General features: G+C 58.3%; 1 protein-coding gene across 2 annotated transcripts; it reads right to left on the bottom strand.

Annotated features, from left to right (window-relative positions):
* Positions 1–508: 508 nt before the first annotated feature.
* COASY (Coenzyme A synthase) lies at positions 509–11,188 on the bottom strand. Of its 2 annotated transcripts, XM_077806319.1 has the most exons (10): positions 11,049–11,182; positions 9,215–9,883; positions 7,952–8,166; positions 6,568–6,699; positions 5,613–5,802; positions 3,903–3,967; positions 2,968–3,052; positions 2,179–2,276; positions 1,941–2,087; positions 509–1,203 (listed from the first exon to the last, which is right to left on the bottom strand). In XM_077806319.1, the coding sequence occupies exons 1-10, from the start codon at positions 11,137–11,139 to the stop codon at positions 1,156–1,158; spliced, it is 1,740 nt and encodes a 579-aa protein (XP_077662445.1). In that variant the 5' UTR covers positions 11,140–11,182; the 3' UTR covers positions 509–1,155. The 2 variants fall into 2 exon arrangements, 1 of the variants encoding a protein (XP_077662445.1); XR_013344626.1 differs by lacking the exon at positions 2,968–3,052 and having other exon boundaries at positions 11,049–11,188.
* Positions 11,189–23,810: the final 12,622 nt, after the last annotated feature.

The following is a 23,810-nucleotide window of genomic DNA, read 5'->3' as shown; positions in this document are numbered from 1 at the left end:
GGGCTCCTACATCACCCCTTCCTCACTGCACCCAGGATCCAGGGAGGAGCGGAGGGGCATGGCTGCTTTGCGGCACTAGTGTTGTGCGATTTGGATCCGTTTCCCTGCTGCTCAAGAGCTCTGCATGGGGGTTTTGTATCATCCCCATGAACAGCCTTAAGCTAACTTCAGCTCAGGCTCTGACAGCACAAGGCTGGCACTGCTCAAAGAATGGGAAAAGCCCTCCGGGGTCCCCCTAGTTCAACAGGCCTCTGGTCTGGTGCTGGCCCAGCGCTCAGCACCTGTGGACACAGCTGTCCCGGCCACTAGCGCAGGAGCCTGCATGGTACGGAGCGACAGCTGAGGGCTAGTGAAGCTCCCATCGCAAGCCAACAGGACTCTCCCCCCCGGCGGGAAGAGCTGCTTTCCCTTAGACCACCGGCACAAACGCAGCCTGCCTGGGGACAGGCCCTTGGGCTCGAGGCGAACAGAAGAGGCCTGGCAGAACAATTACCACACGGAGACAGACTGCGCAAACCGGACCTTTAACTGGCACATGCCTGCAGGGTACACAGTACGCCCAGGTCTGGCAACCCATACCACGGCGGCCCATCCACTGAGACAGGGGGACAATCGAACAATACTGATCATACAAGGGGGGTGATTGCGCTCATGTCACCACTCCACACAGCGTAACCCAAAGATGATTAGGGTGGCAAATGGAGCTGGGCCTCCCCTTGGGACGTGCTGTGTGGCAGTGTTCTCTGGCTCCTCTGAGACTGCAGCCTCAGAGGGTGCAGGGGACACCGGTCACATCAGGCCAGTGCTGCTGGTTGCCTTCCTGGCTTGTGCCCATGCTGCCCCTCACTGCCCTTTGTTCCCGCAGCAGGGTACTGCCTCTTGGTCAGGGCCTTTGGCAGCAGTAAAGCAGGATGTCTCTGCCCCCAGCCCCTTCCCCTCCACACCAGACGAGCCATTTTAACCACCCAGCTGAGACCTGAACTGTGCCCTGCTGACTGACGACGTGGGATGCTAGAACACGGTGTGAGATACACAGCAGGGTCAAACGCATAGGCACTCAGCCCCGGCAGCAGGACCCAGCAGTGCTGTGATTCCCAGTCTGGCTGTGCATGAAGGTGAGACGGGAGCGACAGGAAAAACCACCAGGTCCCAAGACTAGTCTCGGCCGATGCGCTGCTGCAGGAGGGCCCAGGCCTTCTCCACCTGCCAGAACAAACATGGGACAGTAAGCCAGGGTCAGCAGCAAAAAAGGGCACCAAATGCAGCTGTGCCAGGGCAGAGATGGGCACAGCCTACTAGGGCACTGGCGCAGGGACAGGCGTGATCTCCACTTACAGCGCAGTATGCACAAAGGCCCAAAACCTTTCACTCCTTTCAGGCTGTTTAGGACTCATGACCCACCGGTGGGGCGGCTCTGCCAGGGGTGGCTGCAGCACAGACTAGGATTTGGGGGGGTCTCACTGGCCACTCCACTAACCCCTGATTCCGCTGAGCTAATGCTGCAATTGGGTATCTACCAGAATGCACGGCTTTTCAAGGAGACGACCCTCACCCCGGGAAGGAAAGAGACCCAGCAGCCATAGCTCTTCCATGGGGAGAGGGACACAGAAGATCCCTAGCTCCTTATCTGAGCCCGCTGTAGGAACCAGACACTCCTTAAGCCCCATTTACACTAGAGCAGAACAACGCTCCCACCCGACCTGATCATAATAGGGCGAGCCGTGGGAATGCAGCTTGTCCAAGGCTCTAGGGTCGCATAGGCAGGATTCTTACCTAACCACATGGTATCTAGGTCCCCGGCTGAAGCTGCAGTTTAGGTAGGGTTTGCATCTCTGCCACAGGGATGGACCCCAGCAGCTCCCCTCCATCCCTGCTGGCCTGTCCTAGGCAAGACAGCAAGCACTCCTGGATCCCCAGCCGGGCAGACCCTGGGCTCTCACCTGTTTCTGGGTTGCCTCCGGCTCCCAGAGGGTGTACAGCACGACATGGGACTGCTTCACCCTCTGGCTGCTGTTCAGCTGGCTCTGTAGCCTGTTCTGAGCAGCCTCTTCACTCAGCCCATCTCTGGCCATGATGCGGCGCAGGGCCTGAAAAGACCAAGCGGGGACGTTCACTTCCACGCGGGCACATGAGGAGCCAATCACTAACAGCAAACGGCTGGGGGAGGGAGTCGCCTACCTCCTTCTCCGGGACGCTGGCCATCCATACCTCATGGACCATGTCTGTCCAGCCAGCCTCCAGCAGCACTGCAGCATCCAGCACGCACACCGCTTTACCTGTGGAACAAGGCCCTTCCCCGTGAGTGCCTGGGAACCACAAGCACGCACTGTTCCCTGGGGCTGTTTATACAAGCCAATCCAAGCAAGCCTGAAATGGCACGAGTTCCTGCAAATTGGCAGCACAGACATCTTACCGCAGAGCAAGAGAACCCCGTGCAGAAGAGAAAGCAGCAGGCCCCAGACTGTTTCCTGCCTAGCATGTGCACACAGGCTGGGCCAGGCCACGGGAGCGTCTCCAGGAAAATGCCTGTCAGGCTAGCAATGCTCCAGGGGCGTTCCATTTCCCCAGGAAGCTAGAGGAATTCTCTTCTGGGGAAAACACATGCAACACCCTCGCTGCTGAGATATGGTATTACAAATGCACCCATGGCCTTCTCTGGAAAGGGATGGCGGCAGAGTATCCAACCATTTAATGCAAAGGCTCCCATCCAAGTCTGGCAGCAGTTTGGCCCCTGGCACTTACCCAACTGCAGGGAGCAAAGGCTCCGAGATGCAGTGGACGAGCTCCCAGTAAAGCACAGAAAGGTTTGAGCTGGGAAAACCTAAGAGCTCGAGGCTGATCAGGAAACAGATGCAGCTGCAGGCTGGGGCTTAGGACAGCAGGTACCCAGGGTCTCTGGACTGTACGGTGGTAATAGGATGATGTGTCCCAGTCCCCTTTGGGTTCAGAGGGGAAGATCACGCTCACCCTGCACTGCCGCTTCATTCAGCTGCCTCTTTGTCATCTCAGCGATCACAGGCCACACGATGTCTGTGAGACACTTTAACTGCTCCTAGCAAGGGCACATGGCTGGACTTCAGTTACTTGCTTTCAAATATGATCAAGTGACAAATTTCCTGGGTAACCCAGCAAGGGGAGTCGCCCACAAGCATCCCTATTGCCCCCTCCCCCCAGGGCCCCACGTTTCCAGCTGGCTAGGTTAGCCCCCAATGGAAGGTGGTGATGCTGCACTAGGAAGCAAGGTGCTCTCCTCCTCTTTCCTGCCCTGCAGGGAACAGATTCTCTGAGCTGCTCCATCAGCAGTAGCCTGATCTCAGTCACTGCAAGAGCTCAGCTGAGAGGCGCTTTGCAAGGATCTATCACGATGTAACAGAGGAAGCTGGGGAAGTGGGAGTTGCAGTCCAGGCCTCAGCAGAAAGGTGTCCACACAGGGCTCTGACTCAGACAAGCTAAGGAGCGACAAGGTCATGGAGACTGAACTCCCCTTCCACACCTCAGCTTCAGCTCAAAACCCAGGGTGGCTAATCTCCCACTGTTGGTCTGGCTAGTGAAAGGGGGAGCACAGGAGCGGACCAGTGGTCCATTCCCATCACCGTGTTGGCTAACTCTGCTCAGAGAAACCCCAGGACACAGAGGGTCAATCAGCCTGGGCCACATCTACACCAGCGCTTAGCCCAACACTGGGAGATGTTGCCCTGGAAGTGGGTCTCCCCCGGTAGGCGGCTTGTGCTGCAGAGGGGATCCAGGTCTCCAGCGCCGCCAACACCTTCACACTAGAGAAAAAACAGCCTGCGGGAGCCGAGGAAGGGAGCAGCAGAAGCACGGAGCGGAAGACACCAAAGCCTTGGCAGCAGCGGGGACAGGAGAGGGGAAATATTGACACTGAGCTGGGCGGGTTTTACCTGGTTTCCAAACACTTTGGCCCCAAGGATTTTCCTGTTAATTGTCCCATCTTCATTCAAAATGTCTGGAAGACAAAGAGCAAGAGGAAAAAAGGACTCAGAGCTCCAGCACTGGGGAAGCAGGGGCTGCTGAATGGTGTCTCTGCCTGGCATTCCCTTAAAGGGAACTGCAAACAAGGTTTCAAACCCTGGGCTTCTTTAAAGTGTAGAGAGGGCAGGAAAGGCCTTTTTCCTTCACCTTGAGAACATTAGGAATGTCAAGTCCAGTCTTCCCTGCTCTAGCTGGAGAGCTTGTCGGCGGTCACAGCTACGGAGTGGGAGGTCTCTCACTTTACGGGAAGTGTCCTTTCTCCCTATGTATGGTTCATTAGGCAGCAGAATTCAACAGCAGTTAAAAACAGCTCAATGATCTCCCTAAGAATCTCTCCCCCGCCTCCACTGCTCAGCTTCCACATAGCACGTCACCAGGCACCACCGAGACCTGAATTTCTTATGGAAAAGACAACAGATTTTTGGACAACCTTACAGGCCCGTCTCTAAGTCCCTTTCTCCTCACCTTCAGGTCACTTTTAAAGCAGCAGGTGGCCAACATGCTCATGGCACAGCATAGCTCTCATCTTTAATACAGAGGCAAGGCCTAAAAATGCTACAGACCAATATGCTAGGTTTCATTTTAAACGAAGCACACTCTGCTTGGCTCAAACTAGATCAGTGGTTCTCAACCATGGGTACACATACCCTGGGGGTACGCTGAGGTCTTCCGGGAGATCCATCAACTCACCTAGAGCCTAGTTTTATAACAGGCTACATAAAAAGCACTATTGAGGTCAGTACAAACTAAAATTTCATAGGCAACGATTTGTTTATACTGCTCTGTATACTATACACTGACATGTAAGTACAATATTTAAATTCCAATGGATTTATTTTATAATTATATGGTAAAAATGAGGAAGTCAGCCATGTGTCAGTAATAGCATGCTGTGAAACTGCTGCATTTGTATGTCTGATTTTGTGAGTTTTTAAGTGAGGGGAAACTATGGGGTCCACAAGACGAATCAGACTCTTGAAAGGGGTGCAGGAGTCTAGAAAGGTTGAGAGCTGCTGAGCAGGAGCACTGAATGCTGGGACCTCTGTACTAAGGAAGAGGGCACCTGCAGCTGGCACCATTTTCTGCCAGTCACCGGCAGCCTTTGTGCTCCCACAACTCTGCTTGCAACACAGTCCTTAGATCACTGAAGCTTGGGTGCCCTTGTCCTACAGGGTCCCTACCAAGCAGTTTAGGCTTCCAAATCAACCTATTACCAAAAGAGCTCTCTGCCAGGAGCATCCTCTGTATCCCAAAGAGCTGTTTGTTTGGTTCTGAGACACCACCTAGGGATGAGTCAGCCAAGAGACAAACTCTAGTTGGCCTGGTGTTTTCCTGCTTCAGTTGCAGTGAATACCCAGTACAGGGAAGCACAAGTCAGCGAGCACCCTGGGTCCAGGGCAAATAACCATGGGTGCTGTTTACAGCCAAAGGGGTCAGTGGATAAGAAAACTAGCTCCAGCACTTCACTTTCAGACATTAGCTCTCCACATCTGCTTTAGCTGGGGAAGTATAGGGTACGCTGACTGCTCCCAAACCAAAGGAGGGAGAGATCTGGAACTCAGATGCGTTCCCATAACCCTTGCCGCCCCGGCGTTCTATGCAGAATTTGCTGGCTGTACCTTTTCCGAACTCCTCCACCACCTGCTCATATGCAGGGCCACCAGGGGCATAGGCTTCGTGGCCAAGTTTGTCAACATCGATGTGGAAAGCTCCCAGGTGTTCCAAGTGTCTGGCAATGGAACTTTTCCCACTTCCAGTTCCCCCAGTCAGACCGATCACATAGGGGCGAGAAGGCCGGGCTGGGTCTTTCTACGCAAAGAAGAGTTACAGCATCAGAAGATTCCAAAGCTACTCAGCGCTGGGGGGGGGCAGGAAGGGTTGGGGGGAAGAGGCCCTGATAGTGACTCCCCACGAGCTCTGAGGATGGATGTGAAAGCTGATGCAAGCTGACAGCTCCTCCCTGGGACCATGAGTAGAGACATGGTCTGGTCTTCGTATGTTCCGTGGATGCCCCTGAAAGGGAGACCCCAGCACACCCCAGTGTCCAGCACACCAGGCTGCCACACCTCCTCCAAAACCCGCTCAACATCCGGCTGCATTTCTCCCTGTGTTTAGTTACAGTCACAGGATCCAAACTAAGCCCGGGAATGTCACCGTCAACCTCCTTCTGGCATCAGGTCAGTCCAGGAGGATGCAGTTACAGGGCCCTTTCCCCCAGAACTCATTCAGGCAGGCAGCTGGGCCGAGTTCTTTTGGACAGTGCCAGCTGACTCCAGCAAAGGGCCCTGTCCAGGCCCTCTGCTCGGTGCCCCCTTGTGTTGTCTCTAAGTCCCTACTCTCATCGCTGCCCTTGTTATTTGATCCAGGACATGCGGTTGAGCTCTGTTGCCTTTGTGTCACCCCTCTCCTGGGGGGGGAGCCATTGTTGTTTCTGGTCCCCACTCACTGGAGGTCAAGTAGACCAGCGCCTCTCCCCAGGGCTAGAAGCCACACAAAGCCCTACAAGCCAGAGGGCACTTGGCAAACAGACTGGAGTCACTGTTGCAGAGCCTCCAAGTTACTGTGCCATCCTACCTGTGGTGGCTGCAGCAGTGTTCCGAGCAGCCTCTGCCGGATGCTGGAGGAGCTGATCTTTTCCTCTTCATTCTCTCCATGCCTGGGATTTTTAACCAGCAGGATCTCATGGAGGGCCAGTTCGGAGAGCCCCTGCAAACAGAATGTGCAGCACAGCGCGGTCAGAAGGTGGAGAGCCACCAGCAGCCCTTCAGTTAGACCAGCCCCCAACCAGAGTCACAGTGAAGGCAGTGTCTTCACACCAAGCTCTGGAAGCCCTCTGCAGTCAGCCGGGATGTGGGCAGTTCTGCAAGGAGGCTGGAGGTTGCTGCCTCTCACTGATTAGTCCCCACCTGCCTGCAACTGGGCAGTGCTACAGGCCACTGCTGGGCATGGACTGGGATGACAGAAAGGGACTCTGGAGTCAGGCGTGAAAGCAGCAGCCAGAGAAGGGGAGGGTCTCTAGGAATCAGGAGCCACTTTCCACCAACAGGACACAGCTCCCCTACTATCCTTTGGGCCAGGCCAACCAGTAACTGCCTTGGCCCAGGAGAGAGCTCCCCTGGGGCAGGCTATTCCACAATTGTCCATTCAGGGGATTCATGCACTGGGCACCAGCTGCTGTTGGAGACAGAAATCCCCAGCTGGGCCCAGGGCCCATCTGATGGGGCTGGCAGTTCCTACACATGACAGTGGACAGAGAAAGAGAGCCTCAACGGGGACTGCTGAGCTCCCAGGTGCATAACTGGAGTGCTCCTGCTCAACCAGTGAGAAGAGATGATAGGAGGAGAGGGTCCCCCTTGAGTAGCTTACCGCACTGCTCCCGCGGGGGTATGGCTGGAGGGGCAGGGCTTTATACCTCATGGCATGAGCCACAGATTGGGGGAGGTTTCTGCAGAACGCCAACCCCAGTGAAGAGGTACAGCCACATCCTCCCCCAGACTGGGGCTGCCCCTTAAGGGGCAGGGTCCCCGCCATGGAGGGGCCATCTCTGTGGAGCTCAGAGGAGAACAGAACGCAATAAACTGTTTGGTCCCATCTATCCCTTGCACTCTCCGCTCACAGCTATCTGAGTTTTCACTCTTTTCCTCTGGAACAGCTGCACCCTCCCTTCGCAACTCAGTCAGGAAGGACAGCCAGCACATGAGGGGCATTGGCAGAGTTGAGTTGCGGGGGGGGGGGGGGAGAGGAAGCCCAGGCCCGGAACAGCAGGGGGAGTGCAGATCAGGACTAGTGTTCACAGGAACTGTCAAACTGGGGTGCTTGCACAGCACCTGCTGCCCATGCCTGGCTTTGTCAAGAACTCCCAGGCCCTCACTTTCAATGCCACCAGATTTCGCCACACAAGTAAGGAATGAATAGCAGGAGGGGGTGTATTCCGCTAGGTCAGCTTTAAAGGCATTACATTTTCAAGTCTCTTCTTGTTCACGGCCACCCCTCCCTTGCGGGTCTCCTCACTGACTACTATACACTCCAGGTCAGGGTCCGTTATCGATGGGCCATAGGGGTCTACCAGAGGCACAATGTCATAACGCAAAGAGGGCTTCACATCCACCAGGAACTCACAGAGCTTCTCCGCTCGTTGCTCATATGGTTGGATCAGCTCCTTCAGCATCTTATCTGGAAGGGAAGGGAAGAAACAGGGAGGAAGCAACAGTGTGCAGCTCCCCGCACCCAGAGCTAGCAGCAAATAGTGACAGTTAAAGGAGGGGCCAACAGAGGCTTTAGCAATCTCTAGAATGATCTGAGCCCTCACTTCCCTAGTGCCCAAAGGACATTGCGCGCCCCAGGTTTCTGTGCATTGGAGAAAGGAGCCACTCTGGCAAGATGCTGCTGCTGCAATTCCCTGGGTTTGCTATCAGAAGAGCATCATCTCTGCACAAAGCAGCAGTGAGCACAGACAAGTGACTCAGCCTTGTGCTGCTTGGCAGGGAATATTTAACTCAGAGGGCAGCACATCCATCATAAAAACACAGACAGCAAAACACGCTCAAGGGACACAAGCAAGATACCAATCACTATGACAACCCTCCCCCACAAGTGATGGCCCTGGGACATTCAGACATCTCATCTTTTCACCAGGGATGACATTCCACCTTGGCTCAGGCAGTGGGAGTAGTCTGGTGAGTCTCACTTATCAGCTTTGGCCAGTTTCCAATTCTCAGGCACAAACCCAGGGCTACTGCTTGTGCTCGCAGTACTGCCAGGGAAGGGTTAGCAATACAAACCACCAAACACTGCTAATTCTATTAGAAGGTTTACAAAATCTCTTCATAAAAGCCACCAAGCCTAACTGCTGGGCCTAAATGACTCTCCTGTCTCGTTAATAAATGATGCTTCCAAATTACCACTGTGCCCACATGGTTCAAATGTGCTTTACATCTCCTCTGATGTGAAACCTACTCTCCCCTTTCATCCTCTCATGCCATCTCCCCTTTCCCACAATTTACACACTCCACCTTTAAAGAAACTAGATGCTTAGACAGCACACCCATTTCAGAGTCCATGAAGGCTGGTCCTAAGCTGGCCCAAGGGAAATGCTACAGAGTGATACAAACAGCTCCCTTCCCTGCCATCAGGAGCAAAAGGACTGGAGCAGTGACGGCCCAAGGAGAACAAGCATAACTGGGGTTTTGCTTCCTGGTTTGGGAATAGGGTTCTCACTCACTCTCCAGAAGACCCTTGTCAGAGAGACCAACCAAAAGCCGGTTCTCAGCCAGCAGGCAGCATGCACTCAGAAGGATCTTGTGAGCATTATGGAGTCTGTCGAAAGTGCCCCCTACGACGACATCACTGTAACTCTGCAGGGCCCCGCCATCCAAGTCTGGCTCCCAAGGGGGCAGCTCGCTCTCGTCCATCATGGGCTCATACTCTGGGTACAGCAGCACAGAGATGAGATTGGGCCTGCAACTGTAAGAGCTGGTGGCATAACGCTCCAGGCGCTGCTTCACCGGGTTGTACTGGCCCCCATCACTGGTCTGGAAGTCGGTCAGGATCACCTCGGGCGGGTGAGAGAGGTTCTGCACGGAGGAAAGCGACTGTGGCGTCAGGCTCTGGTTGCGGATGTTCGTCAGCAGGACCCGCACGTCGAGGTGGCTGTGGGTATCAGCATCCACATACAGCTTGTTGATGAGGCTATAGACCTCGGGTGTGGCTGGCACGTACGTGGACCTGGGCTGGGAAGAGCCTGTCAAGCTGAGGCCCGGCTGTAAGTGAATGTAGAGCGTGTCCTCCACGATCCGGGAGGCCGAGGCCAGGATGGGCACAAGGCGCAGAGATAGGGCAGAGAGCGGGGCGGTGAGCACCAGCAGGCCGGAGCGGAAGACAGACATGGCACCTGGAACGGACATGCAGGAGCAAGGGAGGGGGTTACGCGGGTGACAGCAAAGCGTGAGCTCTAGTGACCTGGTCTCTGAGCGTCACTAACCCCCAGCCTCACCACCCAGAACCCACTGTCCCCAGCCCCCCGGCCCCCGCCACTCTGCTCCCAACCCCCCTGCCCCCGTCCCCCCCACCCTCTGCCACTCTGCCCCCAGCCCCCCGCCTCACTGCCCCCAGCCCCCCCACCCTCTGTCACTCTGCTCCCATCCCCCCTGCCCCCACCACACTGCTCCCAGCCCCCCGCCTCACTGCCCCCGTCCCCCCCACCCTCTGCCACTCTGCTCCCATCCCCCCTGCCCCCACCACACTGCTCCCAACCCCCAGCCCCCCTACCCCTGTCCCCCCACCCTCTGCCACTCTGCCCCCAGCCCCCCTGCCCCCGTCCCCCCACCCTCTGCCACTCTGCCCCCAGCCCCCGCCTCACTGCCCCCGTCCCCCCCACCCTGTCACTCTGCTCCCCGCCTCACTGCCCCCATCCCCCCACCCTCTGTCACTCTGCTCCCATCCCCCCTGCCCCCACCACACTGCTCCCAGCCCCCCGCCTCACTGCCCCCGTCCCCCCCACCCTCTGCCACTCTGCTCCCATCCCCCCTGCCCCCACCACACTGCTCCCAACCCCCAGCCCCCCTACCCCTGTCCCCCCACCCTCTGCCACTCTGCCCCCAGCCCCCCTGCCCCCGTCCCCCCACCCTCTGCCACTCTGCCCCCAGCCCCCGCCTCACTGCCCCCGTCCCCCCCACCCTCTGTCACTCTGCTCCCCGCCCCCCGCCTCACTGCCCCCGTCCCCCCCACCCTCTGTCACTCTGCTCCCATCCCCCCTGCCCCCACCACACTGCTCCCCGCCCCCCGCCTCACTGCCCCCGTCCCCCCCACCCTCTGCCACTCTGCCCCCAGCCCCCCGCCCCCGTCCCCCCACCCTCTGCCACTCTGCTCCCCGCCCCCCCGTCCCCCCCCACCACTCTGCTCCCGCCCCAACCGGCCCGGCCCGGGGGGGCGGCTCAGGCCCCGCTCGGGGTGCCCAGCCCGTAGGGGGGCGGCAGGCGGGGAGGCCGCGGGGGATGCTGGGTAACGCGCCCCCCCAGCGGGGACAGGGCCACGGGGGCGGGGCCGCGCTCACTCACCGAGCGGCCGGGCCAGGGTCCGCCTCTCGCCGCCGCCCCGCGCCTGACCCGGAAGCGCTACCCCAGCCCACCGGAAGTGTGTCGTCGCCATTTTTAAAATCTCCGTTTACAAGAGCAATTTTATCGACCTTCCGGGCGACCTCTGACCCCCGGGCTCTCGCGAGAGGGGGCGCGACTTCCGGGGGGCATGGAGGCGGGCTCACGAGGGAGAGGTGGGGCGGGGCTCCTGCAGGGGGCGGGGCTAAGGGGAGAGGTGGGGCGGGGCTCCTGCAGGGGGCGGGGCTAAGGGGAGAGGTGGGGAGGGGTTCCTGCAGGGGGCGGGGCTAAGGGGAGAGAGAGGTGGGGAGGGGTTGCTGCGGGGGGGGGCTAAGGGGAGAGAGAGGTGGGGAGGGGTTCCTGCAGGGGGCGGGGCTAAGGGGAGAGAGAGGTGGGGAGGGGTTGCTGCGGGGGTCAGGGCTAAGGGGAGAGGTGGGGAGGGGTTGCTGCGGGGGGGGCTAAGGGGAGAGAGAGGTGGGGAGGGGTTGCTGCGGGGGGGGCTAAGGGGAGAGAGAGGTGGGGAGGGGTTCCTGCAGGGGTCAGGGCTAAGGGGAGAGGTGGGGAGGGGTTGCTGCGGGGGGGGGGCTAAGGGGAGAGGTGGGGAGGGGTTCCTGCAGGGGGCGGGGCTAAGGGGAGAGAGAGGTGGGGAGGGGTTGCTGCGGGGGGGGCTAAGGGGAGAGAGAGGTGGGGAGGGGTTCCTGCAGGGGTCAGGGCTAAGGGGAGAGGTGGGGAGGGGTTGCTGCGGGGGGGGGCTAAGGGGAGAGGTGGGGCAGGGCTCCTGCAGGGGGCGGGGCTAAGGGGAGAGAGAGGTGGGGAGGGGTTCCTGCAGGGGTCAGGGCTAAGGGGAGAGGTGGGGAGGGGTTGCTGCGGGGGGGGCTAAGGGGAGAGAGAGGTGGGGAGGGGTTCCTGCAGGGGTCAGGGCTAAGGGGAGAGGTGGGGAGGGGTTCCTGCAGGGGTCAGGGCTAAGGGGAGAGAGAGGTGGGGAGGGGTTGCTGCGGGGGGGGGGCTAAGGGGAGAGGTGGGGCAGGGCTCCTGCAGGGGGCGGGGCTAAGGGGAGAGGTGGGGAGGGGCTCCTGCAGGGGGCGGGGCTAAGGGGAGAGAGAGGTGGGGAGGGGTTCCTGCAGGGGTCAGGGCTAAGGGGAGAGGTGGGGAGGGGTTGCTGCGGGGGGGGGGCTAAGGGGAGAGGTGGGGCAGGGCTCCTGCAGGGGGCGGGGCTAAGGGGAGAGGTGGGGAGGGGCTCCTGCAGGGGGCGGGGCTAAGGGGAGAGGCGGGGAGGGGTTTCTGCAGGGGGCGGGGCTAAGGGGAGAGAGAGGTGGGGAGGGGTTCCTGCAGGGGGCGGGGCTAAGGGGAGAGGCGGGGAGGGGTTTCTGCAGGGGGCGGGGCTAAGGGGAGAGAGAGGTGGGGAGGGGTTCCTGCAGGGGTCAGGGCTAAGGGGAGAGGTGGGGAGGGGTTGCTGCGGGGGGTGGGGCTAAGGGGAGAGGTGGGGCAGGGCTCCTGCAGGGGGCGGGGCTAAGGGGAGAGGTGGGGTGGGGTTCCTGCAGTGACCCCTCACCCCACTTATTTTAAGATGGACTGAGCTGTATTAAAACTGATAACAGCAGGGAGGGTTTTAAACAAGGGATTGAAGCAAATACTAGTTGCCTTGTGTAGGCGAGAGCAGCAGAAATGTACCTGGGGAGGACAACCCTTGCTGTGCTGTTGGAAGTCAGGGCTCCCTACAATGTCCCTTAAAATAAAACTTTGTCCCTTATGTTTCATGTGATATTTCCATCCAACAAAGGTGGTCACCCTACCTGGAGGGGGAGTAGCTAATGGTGGAAGTTAAGGGTGGGGCTCTTGACAGGGCAAGTGGTAGGGGAAAAGGGTGTCAAGATGCCCCCCATGTCACAAAGCATCACCAGGACTACCCTGCCAAGTGGGATGGGAGTCCTGGGACCCATTTAGGGATCTGAGGGCCTTACAGACCCTGGGCTTGGAGCTGGCGGTTGGGCTCAGTGGTCCCTGCTGATCCACTGCAGCTCACTGTTAAGGGAAAAAAACAATTAGCTCTTGCTCTCACCCCTCTAGGTGCTTGATTCGACTCTAGGATCCCACAGAGTTCTAGATTCAGAGTCCAATCTACATGGGCATCTTTTATTGGTGTACAGAAATACAGCTCGAGCTGGGTGCCTCCGGAGAGGGACCCCGCCCCACAGAAATTGCAAGCAATTATACCCTCTACGGTTGGTAACACCGCCCTCGCCCATGTCCAAAGTCCAATCCCCTAATTTGAGTAGGGGTCTCTGCTCTTTTCCATTGGACAGTTCTGTTGCTGAGTGGACAGTCCATTGCCGGGTGCTGGATTTGCTCCGGGAGACAGTCAGTCCTACTCCTTGCATTTTTTCTTATCTCCAGTGATAACGGGCAGTCTCAGCGGGTTTTGAAGCTGCTTCTTCAGCATTCCTCTCAGGTCAGCTTGACCTCAGCCTAAGGCTTCAACTACTTAAATCACTTATGCTAGGTTATAAGAACAAACTTATTGAACATTCATATAAAATAGCATATAAGCCCTTTTTTATAACACTCACCAACCTGCTTGTGCTTGGCTCAGACCGATCACAACTCACTGGAAACCCAGAAGGTGACACGGAGACTCTCAGCTACCTCTGTGACAATGGAAGAGCCGCCTTTCAGAGATCCACCCTCTAGCCACGGAAAAAGAGAGGAGGTCTTGAGCCCTGCTCTGGAACCCCAGTTTGCTTGGGAACCCATCCAACAGACCAGAAATAAACACCCTCTACAACAAGGAACCCTAAACCCACCCCAAGAGTCTGACCCCTGTTCTTCCCCCATTAAATGTGATTTTTTAGCCATTTAGATGTCACAGCATCGATGGTAACCTAGAGGCTCACCTGTTTCATTGCTTCTGGAGCCAAACTCATTGCACATACCAGGGGCTCCTTGCATTCCTCCATTCCCCCCCACACGCGCCTTCTGTGTCACCCTCCTCTCTTCAGGGACCCCCTGCACTTTCTCTCCACCCACTTCCTCATGCCAGGGACTCTGGGTGCCCTCCCTTCCCCCATTGCCCCTCTGACACATGGAAGGGGCTCTTCATGCCTCCCTGCTCCCATGCCCCTCATACCAGGGTTCCCTTTCCCACATGCCAGGGATGCTGTTGTGCACCCCCATTCCTCCCACTATTCTTATTTCTTTTTTTTCTGCTCTGCTGACCAGATGCCAGGGGCTCCATGACCCCCCCTCCCCATTCTCCCCTTTTGCTTTTTCCAGTTTTTCCCCAAATCAACAGGGGTCTGCCCATTGGTGCTTAGAACATTCCCTGAACCTTCGGAATTGATCAGACCCGGTATTCAAAAGTCATCGCATTACAGACAGGAAAAGGCCCTCGAGTCGCTTCGCCAGGCCGAGAAGCTTCTTGGGCAAGCGACTGTGTTGTCTGGGGCTTGCAGCTGACCTATACAGCACCTGCAGGAGCTTTTCAGCCACCTGGAGTTGGGCGCGTGAAGCTTCTCCGCAGAACAGGCCAGTAGTGCTGGAGAATGGGCTCCGGGATGGGACAGGATGTGTGGGTGACACTGAGGGAATGGGTCCTGTGAGTGCCGAGGCTTCTCCATCCCTAACTACTGTGTCCCTGCCTAGAGATGAGGCTCTGGGAACAGCCTTTCCCACCTGGCCTCAGCCCTTTCTGAAACCGCTTCTTTCCACACTTAGGGCAGCTTTCTTAATGCTTCAGAAGACATTTCTTCTCCCTGCGTGGCCCGGGCCAGGCCTTGGTACCAGTGGGCACACCTTACCTCCTTATCTCACTACAGAAACAAACCCAAATTACTCTGATAACCCTCTTGTGCAGCACCATGTCACATCCTTGCGATGCCAGGCTGCAGGACTGTGCCCTCTCCGGTGCATCGGCCTGGGGAATTCCTGACTGCAGGGGCCCGGGAGGGCTTGTCCAGGGCAGGGGGTGAGATCAAGGCAGCAGAAGCTGTCGGGCAGGGGGATGGAGAAGAAACCTGCCCCAGGGATGGTGCTCTCTGGGGCTTTGGGCAGAATCTGCTCTAAGTCCTTCCATGACAGCAGCAAAGACACGAAAGAAACCTACTTTTAAAAGGGCCAGACAAAATTTCTGAGTTCAAGCGCTGAAGCAGGAACTCCAGGTGTCCCCAAAAAAGACAGGGGAGGCGGGCAGTGACCAGATACTATGGTGATGGGTGCACTATAAACAGTAGGTAGATTAGATAATTGTGATGATGGAGTGGCGGCTACTCCATCCTTAAAGATGCAGCAGTGTTCTCATTGTATAATATTAATGCTTTCCTCACTCCCGGGAGGTAGCTCAGGGATGGTGGCTATTTCTTGCCTTGTCTTTTCAACACATAATTTTGAATTCTCCTGTTTGTATGACAGACAGTGTGAATCCTTCTTGCCGAATCCTGGAGTGGTCCGGGGGAGGGGGGAAGGAGCAGGTATCTCACGTGCGGAGACACAGCCAAATGGCAGCTATTCACAAAGAAGGTGACATGACAGGCGTTAGAGAGGAGAATTTATTGAATCCAAAACCTATGGCGCAGCATTGCAGGCAGAGCCCAGCAAATATAAAAAGGTCACTCGTGTGCGTGTGTTTGTGTGCACAGCAGCACAGCGGCAGGAGAGAGTCAGTGAATCACTGTGACGTACTCAGAGGCCGACGAGATCGTATTGCCAAGACTCCACCTGAACAGGAAAGGACCAAGGTGGAATCAGTCGGTGCTAGACTCCGGAAGGCCGGGTAACAGAGAGTTACCATACACACTGGGACAGAGCATTGTCCCATCGAGCCTGGTATCCCGCTCCCTCCGCACCGGCTCTGCCCCCCAGGCCCATAGAGCCTGTTATTCTCATCGTCTCCAGTATCCTGCCTCCTGGTGTGCGGACCAGAACGTAGACTCCTCTCGTCCAGGCTCCGCTTCCAGCAATGGCTTAGGCCTGTTAGCTCACAGAGGCATAAACCCCCCACAATGCACCTGGTCGATCATGAAAATGTCTGGAAATTTGCATGTTTCGTTTCAGCAGGGCAAGGTGGGTGTGGCACCTGGGCCTGCCCTCCCTTGCACGGGCTCCCTTCCAGTCGATCTCGAGGGCTCCCAGGGTAACACTTTGGTACCTGTTCTACTGCAGGTTCTTGGGAAGCAATGCAGAGCGGAGGCCGACGCTTGGGGCAGAGCAGGGCTCGAACAGTCACCATGTGATGGCTGGGAAGCAAACAGTGGACCAACTCTGCCTAGTCCTTGCTTGGGGTTTTCACCCTGAGTGCTCTTTTCAGACATTGCTGAATGAAGCCCCACCCGAATCATCATCCCCGTCAGAAGCGCAAGGCCACACTGCTGACAATAAACCTGCTGGCTCCTGGGTCCCAGTCCCACTTCCACTCCACTAGCCCTCGCTGCCTCTGTGGATGTTCGGGTAACTCGGGCTAATGCACGACAGAGAGGACAAAACTAACTGCCCACGCGATGCTCACAGGGGCCCCGCGTCGTCTGTCTTAACGGTGCCAAGCCAGCCGGTCCTGAGCAAAGACAAGGAAAGGGAGCAATTACCTGCCATCAGCTCTTCCTAGTCATCTACCCCCCTCTCGGGGGCCACCAGCTCTCGTTCTCCCTGGTCCCCCAGGTTGCGATTCCTCGTGGACAGCACAAAGGCCGGCCCAGTTTTCTCTATGTGGATCCCTCTGCTGCTGAAGTAGCTCTGCAGGGCACTTAGGAACTGTGGGGGAAACCAGGCCTGAGTCAGCTGGTGCATTAACAACCTGGGTCCTGCTCACTGCTAGCGCCTGCTCCACAGGGCCCGCGGGGAGCTGCTCCCAGTCCCGGGGAGGAGGGGCTGGACTCCAAGCTCACCACATGGTGCGCCAGGTGGAACAGGGAGCAGCCTGCAGCTCCTGGCTTTGCAAGGTTGCTGGAAGTGAGCAGCTCAGGCCCACAAACCCACTTCCCAGGCCCCTTGCCTCGCTGGAGCTCACCTCCCCTGGGACAGCCAGCCCCAGGGCTCCGATACCGCTCCACCTCGCTGTGTTTGGGGCTGCGCTGCCCTTAGGTTTAGCTTGCTCCTTCTGTTAATGGTTTTCTCTGTCCAGCAGTGGCCGCCGGGGAGAACGTCCCAAGGGGTAACAGCTCTGGGCTTGAGGTGCCATCTGGGTCTGTTCTCATTGAGTCTGAAGGGGCTTGGCCCGTTCCGATCCCGGGGGCACCCCCCTCACCCGCTTTGTCTGGACGGGACGCTCAGAGTGCTCTCACCGCAGGGCATGGGCCCCCAGCCGCCTCCCAGGGGGACCCTGCGGGGAGCAGCAGAGGGCTCCTTGCACAGTCAGGCTGAGGAGTGGTATCCGCTCCCAGCGGGAGGGCGACAGGCCACGTCCTTGCCCTTCGGTCTCGTACAGACACACAGGTTAGCACGTGACCCTTTGCTTTTAGGCCCCCATTGAGCCTGGACTCCCCGGGCGGGGGCTTTACCTGCGCTCCCCCAGACAATGCCTCCTGCAGCCCGGGAGCCGGGCGGCCCTGCAGGGCCTGCCGTGGCATGAGACATTGCGGCAAGAGCGAATTCATCTGGCACCGGTATTGTGGCTCATTAGTGAGGCCCTAATGGGCACTTGAAATGAAACTTCCTGAGCTCCAGAGACGGCAGAGAAAGGCCGAGGCCCCTCTCAAGGGCTTGGCTAATGTAACCTCACCCCAGAGGTATCTCGCTGCCTTCGATCCCAGCCGCCGCCTCCCCAAGCCTGTGTTATGGAAAAGAAAGAGACGCTCCCCCCCCCCCCCCGCTCCTCCGTATAACAGCTACAAGGGAGACGTGATCAGTTATTCATCAAAAGCCTTTCCACGCCCCCCCCCCCGGTGGTAGTGAGAGCCGCTTCCAGCCCAGCTCAGCTCCGGCATCGTGGGAATGCCATGTGCAAACAGCCTCAGCCCCCTGATCTAGGAGCGAGACCAGCCCCCCAGCTCACCAGTTCTCTGTTCTGCGGCAGGTCCAGCATGCTCCATCTCTCACTCTGCAGGGATCGGTTCTGAACCCAGCCCTGCACCAGCAGGGACAGGAGACCAAGGAAGGTGACTTGAAGCATCAGGTTCATCTCTGGAAATAGCCTTTGCTGGCTGTAACAGAAGAGAACTTGCCATGCTACACCCTGGGGGGTTCTCAACCGAAGGCTGGCCTGGAGCAGCAGCATCACTCTCCTGGGGGTGCCTGGGCAGTGTGGAACTTGCCCCAGGGGTAGAGAAAAGCCTTGGCACTGAAATCCTCGCACTGCCAGGGAGAGGCAGTGCTACTAAGCCGGACTGAGCCGGAGGAACAGCAGCAGCCCTTTGCCCTGCTGGAATGTCTCCCAGCCAGGAATGAACAGCTCCCTGCGAGGCCCACGGTCACACAGCCGGATGGTGACAGCTCTGGGAGTGGACTCCAAGTCCCTGCTCTGGCCACTACTCCAGACAGACAGGACAGAGTGAACCAAACCTAGGGCAGAATGAGCCCCAGGCCCTCTCCAGGCCACCCACGGGCCTGCTAGGGGCTTTCACCAGGCTCTTCACAGGCACTGTCCACACATGGGACTCAGCCCTGACGTGGGGGAGATTTGTTCACCCCACAGGCAGCGCGGGGGCTGGGACCGAAACGCGGCAAGGCCAGATGCTGCTGGGAGAGGTGGGGCAGCGCGTTTCCAGCTTGGTGACCTGGGCGGTTACTGGAGTGAACCTCAGGGCATGTCAGCACAACCCACAGATCTGGGCAGCAGGGCTCACCCCAGCACGCTAAAAAGAGCTGTGCGACTCGACATTGCGGCTCGGGCTGCAGCCTGGGCTTTGAAGCCTGGGGGGAGCATTAAGGGCCGGTCGTTTTCTGCCAAGCAGGAATTCCATCCTCAGCGGCAGCAGCTTTGCAGCGAGCGGGCGATTCTGAGCAGCTCTGCATGGACAGGGGGTGGACAGTGGCTATCCCTGTGGCCAGTCCCCTGCCTAACAGGGGTGTGTGTTAGCTCTCTGTTTTTTCATTATTATCCTCCCGTGGCTGCTTGTGGGACCTGCCTGCTTCCGCCTTTCCTGGCTGTGGGCTTTGCTCTCAGCATGGCAGCTCGCCCCAGCACTGCCCCGGAAGACCCTGCATGAAGGTCAGCCGAGCGATGTGATTTGTGTGAGGGGCTGCCGAGTTCTCAGCATCTCCTCCTGGAGCCTTTTAGTGGGAAAAAGTCCTAAAGTTTCCTAAGCACAGAGTCTTTGCTAAACCCTGCAGCCAGCAGGCAGATTCAGCTCAGGGGAAAAAGCAGGGGGGCCCTGCATGTCAAGCAGCTTGCTTTGATTGGAACAGTGGTGAGAAGGACGGGGCCATGAGACAGCAATGAGGTAGCCCCAAAAAGCAGCCAGGCGACCCAGCCCCCCTGTAATTTGAGCACTGCCGCGGGGTTGATAGAGCCGGTTCCAGGAGTCCCCCACCCTGCCGTCCTTTCCTAGGGGAGCGTGGTACTCGGGTGCGCTCTGTCCCCATTACAAATTGGACACACAAAGAGGGCACTTACCTCTGCTCTTTCCTGGCGCTTGCTGTCCTGGCTGCTGAGTGAAGTGTCAGGCAGGCAGCGCGTCCCCTCCTTATATACAGCCCCGCGTTCCCAGTGGGTACGTCAGAAAAGAGGGAGCCATCACCCCGCCAAGCTTCCTCCTCCTTCTCAGTAGGTGGTGGGTGGACAGGTATTGTTCGCCAGGCAAGTGGTGTTGGCCTTTGGGAGGACAGCGATGGGGAGGTCTTGCAGTTAATCTTCCACGCTCAGGCTGAATAGGAGCTGGTCACAGGCTCCTTCACTGAGCAGGCAGAAAACGTGAGCGCCCAGTCCCCTGGCATGGGGAAATCAGCCTCCCAGGCCAGAGCAGGGAAGCCTGGGCTCTGGGGACAGTGTCACCGCGACACGCTTGCCCAGGTAGGTGCAGGTAGCCATTGCCCTGCCAGACTGGCAGCAGAGGGGCACAGCCCTGAGCCCAGGTGGGGCTGGGGGTCTGCCCTCTTCTCCACGCCCCGCGTGACTTGGTTTATTGCAACGCCTGGATTTGGTGCTTGTGAAAGTGAGGGGCCCACAGCGCAAGCAGGTGCCAGGCAAAGCTGGGCAGGGACTGTGCAAGCTACCCATCCCCGGCTCTGCTAGTGCCCCTCAATCCCGACCCGCAGACCCCTGTTATCCCAGCCCTGGGCTCCCCCTTCCCCACAGCTCTGCCAATGGACTGAGACCACTTTCTCGTGGCTTCAGTCCCAACGTTCCAGTCCCAAGGGGAGGGGGCTGGTTACATCTGTATTGCTCTAGGGAGCCGGAGCCTTTTAATGGCCATGGCTCCAGGGTGCGGCGGGAGCAGGGGCGGAGGCAGGCGTGGGCACTTGCCACCCCCGAGAAGGCTGTTCTGCGGGAGAAACGCACTGGGCCCAGGCTCGGGCCCCAGAACAGACAAACAATAAGAAAAGCAGGAGAGCGCCCATGGGCCAGGTCCTGCCCCTGCTGGGGGTGGGGCTGAGAGCACTGGAACAGCCTCTTCTGCCAACCCCCCAGACCCTGGTCTCTGTTTATGGGAACCTAGCCCCCACCTGACCCCTGGAACTGGCGGGGACTCGCTGGCCTGGGGGACACAGGAGCTCAGACTGGCCCCTGTGGCCTGCCAGTCCCTAGCCTTTGTTGCTGCCCTTGGAGGCTCTGAAGCATCCTGGCTCAGCTCTGCCCAGCTGGTCGAGTGCCCGGCCATCCTGGAGCAGCTGTTTGTGTTTCCATTTCCCCCTCCCATGGGCTGAATCACGCAGCCCTAGCTGCCCGGCTGCTCACCTGCATCAGCCTCTCGTGGAAGAGACAAACAAGTGGGCCTGGGACACTCTGGCTCTTTGTGGGTCTGCACGGGGAGTCCTGGCTGAGCCCACCCCACGCCCGAGCCCAGCAGCGGGATTAGCACAGCTTCACCCAGTCCTGCCACTCTGTGATCCCTGGAGAGCCCTGGCTGCCAGGCCAGGGCCATGATCGGGCCGGGCATTAACAAGGCACCAGGCAGGACTTTCAGTGCTCGGAGGTGAATGAGGGACTGGTGAATATCCCTCCCTGCCCCCGCCTTCCCACACCTTCCTCCCATACCTCGCTGCTTCAAGGACCCAGGTGACTCCGGCCCCTCCAGCCCCAGCAGGCAGGGGGAAAGATGAAAGTGCCAGGGCAGGAGGCCGGAGACGGGGTGAGCCACTAGGGCTGCAGCCGGGCGCCAGGTGGCTAGAGCCTCACTGCAGAGGCTGAAGCTGACGTGGAAAGGGGCCCAGACCGTGCTCGGTTAGCGCCAGCCCCAGCCTGCGGTGCCTGGCTCACCGGAGTGTAATGCAACTGCCTGGCTGGCTTTAGTAGAGAGCACCTGCCCGTCTGCTGCATGTGCCAGCCTGGGGCTGGTATAACTCGCCTGCCTGGCAGCAGAACATGCCAACAGTGCCCAGCCATCACACCGCTGCCTTGCAGCGGCAGGTGCCGGGGGGATGCCCCCACCCCGCTCCCCCAGCCCGCTGATGTGTTTGCTCTGCCGCCTGTGACAGGCTGGTGCCATGCAACAATTGCTCGGCTTCCGGGCAGAGGGACCCACTGGGGTAAATTCTGAGTCATCCCAGAGCATGACCCCTGGGCCCTTGCACTGCCTGCCCTGAGCCAAGTCTGACCCCGCAGCCACACAGCGAGGAGCAACAGCCCCAGCCCCGTGGAGCGGCCAGGCCAGAGGGACCCGCTCAGAGCCAGCTCAGGCTCATCTCCGAACCAGGGGCTCACGAGTCTGCTTCTCACATGCCCAGTAATAAGCAGCCCGTCTATTGCCCGAGCACCTGCCATGCGGCGGGAGCCCCGCGTGCTTTACTGACTCTGGAGATGCAGCTACTCCTGGGGTGGGGCAGAGCACCCATTCTCCACCCAGGGCACAGCACCAGATTCCTCAGGCGGGGAAGCCCATAGAGACAGCTCCAGCCTTGGTGCGAGAGGAGCTGATGCCACTGGGCTGGGCTGGGCTGTGGCTCCCACATGATGAACCTTCCTTACAGGAAGCACGACAGGATCTTCAGGGCCCAGGAGTGGTGAGGACCCAGGTGTAACAGCTCCTCGGACAGAAGGCAGCTCCAGCATCATCCCCTGCGGGGCTGCCAGTCAAGCCGCCCACAGGCTGCATCTCGCCCGCTTGGTGCCGTGATGTGGCCCGGGCCCATATTCAGAATCTGAGCATCTAGCCCTTCTGGTGGCGAAGAAACCCTTCAAAGGTGATTATGACATCTGCCTGTGTCTGCAGAGAGCCTGAAACAAGAGCTCGGCCAGGGGTGCGCTCCCCCATGGCCCTCAGTGGGGTGCGTCACACTGAAGTTCAGCCATGACACACCAGTGGAAGCATCACTCTAGCATTGCTGAGCCCAGGCCTAGAGGGGGCGGTTGTGGGGGGAACTGAAGCCCATGTGGGGGCAGATGGGAGCTGCCATGGGGGAGGAAGGGCAGAGGGAAGAGAGGAGGAATGACGTACAGGACATGGGTTGGGGGGCTGGAGAAGGGAGAGAAGCCGCGAGAGCGGGAGCTTAATGGGGGGAGATTGATACTGCATGGGACAGTCTGGTTCTGGGGCATCAGAAAGGGCAGTTCTCCCCTCGAACGTGCCATGGGCACCAGCCCCGCTCTGCGGGAGGAGGGGGGCTAGGAGTGTTTAGTCCCCTACGTATGGCCCAGCCCTCAGGAGAAATGAAATACAGCCCTCTGCACCTCCCCGTTCCACTCCTGTGCCCTGCGGCACGCTGGGGAAACGAGCCCAGCGGAGAGACCGGTTGTGTGACGAAGTGGGACTGTTTAACTTTCTTAACAGCTTTCACTTCATCTGAGACCTTCTCAAAGCTATCCACACTGGATCTTTCAACAGGAAAGTCAGTGGAGCCATTCACAACAGAAAATTTCTGGCTGTTAGGAACTGAAACTTTCTTGATTAAATCACTTTCACACCCTTCAGTTGCAGTAAACTGCTTGGAAAGACTCCATGAGGATTCCTTTCCCTAGGGCTTTTCTATGCAACAAATCACCCTTCACAGAAATTCTGCTCTTACCCTCTTCACCGAGGGCTTGCTCTAGAGGAACACTTTCCTGAGCAACAACAGACTCTTTCTGGGTTTCCCTTACATCCAGAATTACCTCTGGCCCATCCGGTGGATTCCTACACAATCCCCTTTCAGGCAAACTCACAGACTTCCTAGATAAAAGGTCAGAAGCATTCTCCTTCTCTTTGCCACACACAAGTTCAGGAATCTTTTCCTTCTTGCTACAGGTTTCCACACCCTCAGTAGGTAACACGATCAAATCACCTTTCTGCTCTCCTTGTGCCCTGGCTAGGATCTCACCCTGATCAGACAGAGTTGCTCCACCCTTTCCCAGCCACACATTAGCAACAGGCAAAATACAAGCACCAGAATTGTCTGGTCTCTGGGATTTTGCATAGGCACCAACTGGATGCGACCTAGTTACAGGGCCATTCTCCTGAGCAGACACAAACTTAGGACCCTTCCCTTCCTGGGCTTTAGCTGAATCCAGAACCAGCTCTGGGACAACTGCACGACCCTCACCCATCACGGGCTGAAAGGCCCCTTCTGTCTGCTCCACAGAGAAAGACAAGCCGGACACACTTTCTCCTTTCCCAGACACACAGCTTGGGATCTCTTTCCCCTTGTCCCAGCACACAAGGCTGGTCA

Source organism: Eretmochelys imbricata, chromosome 27, assembly GCF_965152235.1.
Source record: "Eretmochelys imbricata isolate rEreImb1 chromosome 27, rEreImb1.hap1, whole genome shotgun sequence".
NCBI classification, from domain to species: domain Eukaryota; kingdom Metazoa; phylum Chordata; order Testudines; family Cheloniidae; genus Eretmochelys; species Eretmochelys imbricata.
Note: the sequence above shows the minus strand (reverse complement) of the source record. Positions and strands in the feature narration are given on the sequence as shown.

Excerpts from the sequence above, each read along its gene's own strand:
- COASY (XM_077806319.1), bottom strand. The coding sequence starts at position 11,139 with ATGGCGACGACACACTTCCGGTGGGCTGGGGTAGCGCTTCCGGGTCAG. Across the intron at positions 9,884-11,048 it reads GACCCTGGCCCGGCCGCTCG|GTGCCATGTCTGTCTTCCGC; the intron begins GTGAGTGAGCGC and ends TGTCCGTTCCAG. Across the intron at positions 6,700-7,951 it reads ACAAGAAGAGACTTGAAAAT|GGGCTCTCCGAACTGGCCCT; the intron begins GTAATGCCTTTA and ends TTCTGTTTGCAG.